Raw genomic sequence first — 5,558 nt, 5'->3', positions numbered from 1 at the left:
GAGCCCAGGACCTTTCTCCTGGAGCTCTGTAAATAATAAATTGCTTCTTTTGCTCACGTCAAGGTCTACTTGTGAATATTTTCACCCAACAGGCACTCAACTGAGGTCTACCCCATTGTCAGACATACCACCAGAAAAGTAACATCCAGATACTGCCGATGCTGGATATATTGTAGATTATTCTTGCCAGCAGAGTTGCTGTCCAAGAATAGTTGGTGAAAAATGATGGCTTTCCCTTTGAAAATAAAACCCACTGTTTTGATTTGATTTTAGCCATTTAAACACTGAAGCCATTGGCACTTTTCAAATAATGATTGCAAAATTTGAGACGCTCCCCTTGGAGTCGTGTTTCAAGACAAATTCAACACCCAATCTTTTGCTAGCTCAAAGCACACATCGATCAGGGTTTGGAGGAATTACCAATGGGTTAAACTGACGGCAAGGCTGGGGCAGGGGTTAAGCGTTTGGGAAGGGGGTTGAAATCTGCCAGGTGCTGTTCCCCCTGCCTGGCAGAGCTGGACATTTCATCCCTTGGCTGGACTTGAGCATATGCTGACTTGAGAATCGCAACAACCTTCACCCTGGAGCAGGACAACTGATTTCCGAACTTCCCGTCTTGTCTGCTCTGAATAACTGGAAGCACCATTTGCAAGTTGACTTTCCAAGCATGTGGATCGCACAAAATTGAGCGTCCAGTCGCCTCGCCCCATTTTTAACATGGGCCGTCGGAGGTCAGCTGACTCTCTGCAAAGAGACCACCTCGCTTTTTTAACTGCCCTCTGAAATGTTCGAAGGGATGGATACCAAATGCAGGCAATCCCCATCCCTCCCCTCCTCTGCATTCCACGACAGGAAGATAAGGTGGGTAAGAAGGCATATGGGATACTTGCCTTTATTAACCGAGCCATTGAATATAAGAGCAGGGAGGTTATGATGGAGCTGTATAAAACACTGGTTAGGCCACAGCTAGAGTACTGTGTGCAGTCCTCGTCGCCACACTATAGGAAGGATGTGATTGCACTGGAGAGGGTGCGGAGGGGATTCACCATGATGGTGCCCTTGGCTGAAGCGTTTCAGCTATGAAGAGGCTGGTTAGGCTGGAGTTGTTTTCCTCCGAGCAGAGAAGGCTGAGGGGTGGGGGGGACCTGATTGAGGTGGGGAGAATTATGAGGGACATGGTGGATAGAAAGGAACTTTTCCCCTTAGTGGGGGAGTCAATAACAAGGGGTCAGATTTAAGGTCGGGCATATTTGACAAAAACCTTTTTGACCCGAGGGTGGCAGGAATCTGGAACTCGCTGGGGTGGGAACCCTGACATTTATGAAGCATTGATCAGTTGCACCATCATTAAAGGCTACAAACCAAGTGCTTAAAAATGGGATGGGAATGGATGGGTGCTGCTCCCGGCCGAAGGGCCACTTGCCGGTAGACCCCAGAACGACACACGAGAACATAATCGAGGCAATCGAGTTTAAAGCTAGTTTATGTTTTAACTTTAGTCTGTAATTTGCAATGGTCTCTTGTAATAACTGGCTTTAGATTAAATTCTGTGCGGATGTGAAGTTTCGCTGTTATGTGGAGTTCGGAATTTAAGCCCTTCCTGTCCTTGTTCGTGGCTCTTAAAAGAGCCGTTGTGTAATTTGTTTCTCTGGCGTTACGGTCGAGCTAGACGGAGTTGGTGTACTTGGTGACCGCCTTGGTGCCCTCGGAGACGGCGTGCTTGGCCAGCTCGCCGGGCAGCATGAGGCGGACGGCGCTCTGGATCTCCCGGGAGGAGATAGTGTGCCGCTTGTTGTAGTGGATAAGATGCGAGGCTTCGGAGGCGATGCGCTCGAAGATGTCGATCACGAAGGAGTTCATGACGCTCATGGCCTTGGAGGAGATCCGGGTGGACGGGTGGACCTGGGTCAGCACCCGGTACACGTAGATGGAGTAGCTCTGCTTGCGGGCTTTCCTTCGCCGCTTGGGCGGCTTCTTGGTAACTTTGCTCAGGGACTGCTTGGACGCCTTGCGGGAGACCCCGCCCTTCACCACCTCCGGCATTCCTGCTCCACTCGAACAGACTGACTGAACAGCCGCTCTCCCCCGCTCTCCTATATATAGGGACCGTATGCTAATAAGGGATTGGGAGGAGAGGCTTTCCTATTGGCCGGGATTCCGCTTCCCACTTCCTCGCGCGGCAGATTGGACCAATCAGAAGAGCACTTCCGGTCGGCCCCGGCGGCACGTGCGGTGAAGGTCTTTTGGTCTTGTTGCATCTTTTGGTCGGAGCAGAAAACGGAGAAATTCTGATGGTGCAGGAGACCCGGAGGGAGAGAGGTCCATTTTAGAATTTAAAGCCTAATCTCTCGCCCCTGTGTGCATCATCAATTCTTAAAAAATCTTACGTGTGTGCAAGTCATTAATTGTATCAGAAATTTGCTGGAAATGCTCATCAGCCGTCTGTAGTACAAAACTGAATGGCAGCAGGGTTTCTTTTATTGCTTCTTTACCAGGACCCACTTATGGCCTGACTTGATTTAGACACTACACCCCTGTATGCTTCACTCGATGCTGGTGTTTCTGCAATTATATTGTGTACCTTATTTCGCCCTATTATGTATTTTTTCTTTTCATGAACTTAACTGTTCAGCTGCTTGCAGAAAAATACTTTTCACTGTATTTTGATACACGTGATAATGAACATCCAATCCAAACGTTCTGCGTTAAATTAAACTTTGTGTAAGAGGTGCTTCTTCGAAGAATTTTTCCTGTTATTTATGTTGCCCCCCCCCTTAAAAAAACAAAATAAGCACAAGATCTGCAGCCAAAGTAAGGAGCATCAGCCTACATTTTATTAGTGACCCATTTAAAAGTAAACCTTCGGACATTACACACACGTTCATCTTTCCTAAGTAAAAACTGGTCACGGAATGTTAATAAATAACTACATTCATTTGACACAATTCCGCTCCATTCGACGTCTTTCAGCTAATTCTTTGTGGAAATGCAAGTGGTTCTGAAGAGAGCCTTTTTTTTAGTTTTGCTTGATTCTGTTAAGTTTTCTCCGCTCCCGGTGCCTCTCTACCTCCTCTTCCCCGCCACCAGCTTACGGCCAAAGGGCCTGGATGCCAGCGGCCGCTTGGGGACTTTTTTCCTCGCCTTGAACGAAGACGTTTTGAGGGTTTTCGGCCCCTTCAAATTTTGAAGCGCTCGCCTGGCCCGCTTCTGGGAAAGCATGCTGGGCCGTCCCCTCTTCGGGCTCTGCTGCAGAGCGGACGACGCTGCCGCCCTCACGGCCGAGTAGCGGCCGTTGTTGGGCCGGCCGCCGTCCAGCTCGTAGCCGGCGGCCGAGACGGTTTTCCGCCTGGCGGCCCAAGTTGCCCGCGGCGCCTGGCGCTCCTTAGTGGCGGCCACCGCCTCCAGGATGTGCTCGGCCACCGTGGCGACGGCGGCCTCTTTCTGCGGGCAACAGGCGCTCTTCTTGGCGGCAACGGGTGGTGTGGGGAGAAGCCGGGGCGCTGGGTCGGAGGACTCAGGGGCGGAGGACTCAGGGGCGGAGCAGGGTGCGAGAGGGGGGCTGGAGGTGCCGCCATCGGTAACTGGCAGCGGCGGTGTCGCCGTGAGCAGGTCCACTTGATCAACGATAGCAGCCTCAGCCATCACCAGCGGCCAGGTCGTCGCAACAATGAGCCTGAGCCACCGCGGCGGCGCTTTATATAGGTGTGAGGAGGACGCGGTGGAGACAACCCGCTGCGCAGTCGCAGTTGCCGCTCCCCTTGACTCCGCCCCCCGCTGTCATCATGTTACCCTCCCTGACCATTAGAGGGACCATTTCCTTTCCCCAACCAGGCGCCCCACAGCCATACAACTCTCCTCCTTGCAATAAGAGGCATTAAATGAATACTTTGCACCTGTCTTTAAAAATAAAAGAAATAAAATAAATAACCTTTATTGTCACAAATAGGCTTATATTAAAACTGCAATGAAGTTACTGTGAAAAGCCCCTAGTCGCCACATTCCCTACATGCCTAATAAGCCTGGCTTGAGACAATTCGCACCTCTTTATCCTGTGGTTATCCCTTTCTGCAGTCGCTCTGTCTCGACCTGTAATGACTTAATTAACTGCAAAGACTCGCATTCAAAGTATCCTCTTGCATCTTTGACTTTGTCTATATATGTGTTTCTGGAACCCATCTCTTCATTCACCTGAGGAAGGAGCTGTGCTCTGAAATCTAGTGATTCGAAACAAGCCTGTTGGACTTTAACCTGGTGTTGTCAGACTTCTTACTGTGCTCACCCCAGTCCAACACTGATTAAAGTCATAGCTGATGGGATAGATGGAACAGGAGCAACCTCGATACAAAACTGGCTGAATAATATGAAGCAGAGATTAAATGTTAATGGATATTTTGGGGGCTGGAGGAAGGTTTGTAATGGAGTTCCCCATGCATTCTTGATTTTTTTCATGTTTGTTAATGATCAAAATCTTGGTGTGTAGCGGATAATTTCAAAGTCTGCTCTGCAGAAAAGTTTTCACAAAACCTGTAATAAATATACATTGTAAAGAGGACAATGTAGTACTTCAAAAGACAGGTTGGTGGAGTGGGCAGATAAATGACAATGTTTAATGTGGAGAAGTGTAATGACTGGAAGACTTTAAGGCTTTTAATCATTGGGCAATTTAAGGGTTTAAAGCCAGAGGTGAAATGAAAATCGCTTATTGTCACCAGTAGGCTTCAATGAAGTTACTGTGAAAAGCCCCTAGTCGCCATATTCCGGTGCCTGTCCGGGGAGGCTGGTACGGGAATCGAACCATGCTGCTGGCCTACTTGGTCTGCTTTAAAAGCCAGTGATTTAGCTCAGTGAGCTAAACCAGCCCCTGGTTGGAGCGTGTTTGAATGCAATGGCCATTTTAAAAGATAATTCCGTTTTGCAGTGTGTTTTCCTGGGTGTTTTAAGCAGCCAGAAGATGAAATTGACACTGGAATGTGTTTTTGTCTGGGCTAATAGACTATGGTTTGACAGGGGAAGTCCCTGGAGAGTTAACTAGCTTTGCAGCCTGCACAGATAATTCGTTTTCAACTTGGGGAAATTAGGTCATTTCTGGATGGAGCCGAGGAATGCAGAGGCATTTTGAAAGCATTAGAGAGGCAGTTTGTGGAGAAACGTTGGAGAGAAGTTGAATTCTAATCTGCCTGATGTTGAGTCCACAATTGTCCCATAGTAACATAGACTGAGATGCATTTTTCTTTCGTCTTAATAATCTTCTTAATAATCTTAATATTTATTATTATTGTCACAAGTTGGCTTCCATTAACACTGCAATGAAGTAACTGTGAAAAGCCCCTAGTCGCCACACTCCGGCACCTGTTCAGGTACACAAAGGGAGAATTCAAAATGTCCAATTCACCTAACAAGCTCGTCTTTCAGGACTTGTGGGAGGAAATCAGAGCACCTGGAGGAAACTCACACAGACATGGGGAGAACTGACAGTGATCCAAGCGGGAATCAAACCCGGGACCCTGGTGCTGTGAAGCAACAATACTGACCAATAAACAGTTGTTGCAGTTCCTCCA

At 48.4% G+C, this 5,558-nt stretch overlaps 1 protein-coding gene across 1 annotated transcript; it reads right to left on the bottom strand.

The window, feature by feature from the left end:
* Positions 1-1,465: 1,465 nt before the first annotated feature.
* LOC119975959 (histone H2B-like) lies at positions 1,466-2,051 on the bottom strand. The gene has a single exon (XM_038815941.1). It carries the CDS (start codon positions 2,041-2,043, stop codon positions 1,666-1,668), a length of 378 nt encoding a protein of 125 aa, XP_038671869.1. The 5' UTR covers positions 2,044-2,051; the 3' UTR covers positions 1,466-1,665.
* Between the last annotated feature and the right edge of the window lie 3,507 nt (positions 2,052-5,558).

Source organism: Scyliorhinus canicula, chromosome 13, assembly GCF_902713615.1.
Source record: "Scyliorhinus canicula chromosome 13, sScyCan1.1, whole genome shotgun sequence".
NCBI classification, from domain to species: Eukaryota; Metazoa; Chordata; class Chondrichthyes; order Carcharhiniformes; family Scyliorhinidae; genus Scyliorhinus; species Scyliorhinus canicula.
Note: the sequence above shows the minus strand (reverse complement) of the source record. Positions and strands in the feature narration are given on the sequence as shown.

What these genes read in the sequence shown, in the direction of transcription:
- LOC119975959 (XM_038815941.1), bottom strand. Translation starts at nt 2,043, where the DNA reads ATGCCGGAGGTGGTGAAGGGCGGGGTCTCCCGCAAGGCGTCCAAGCAG.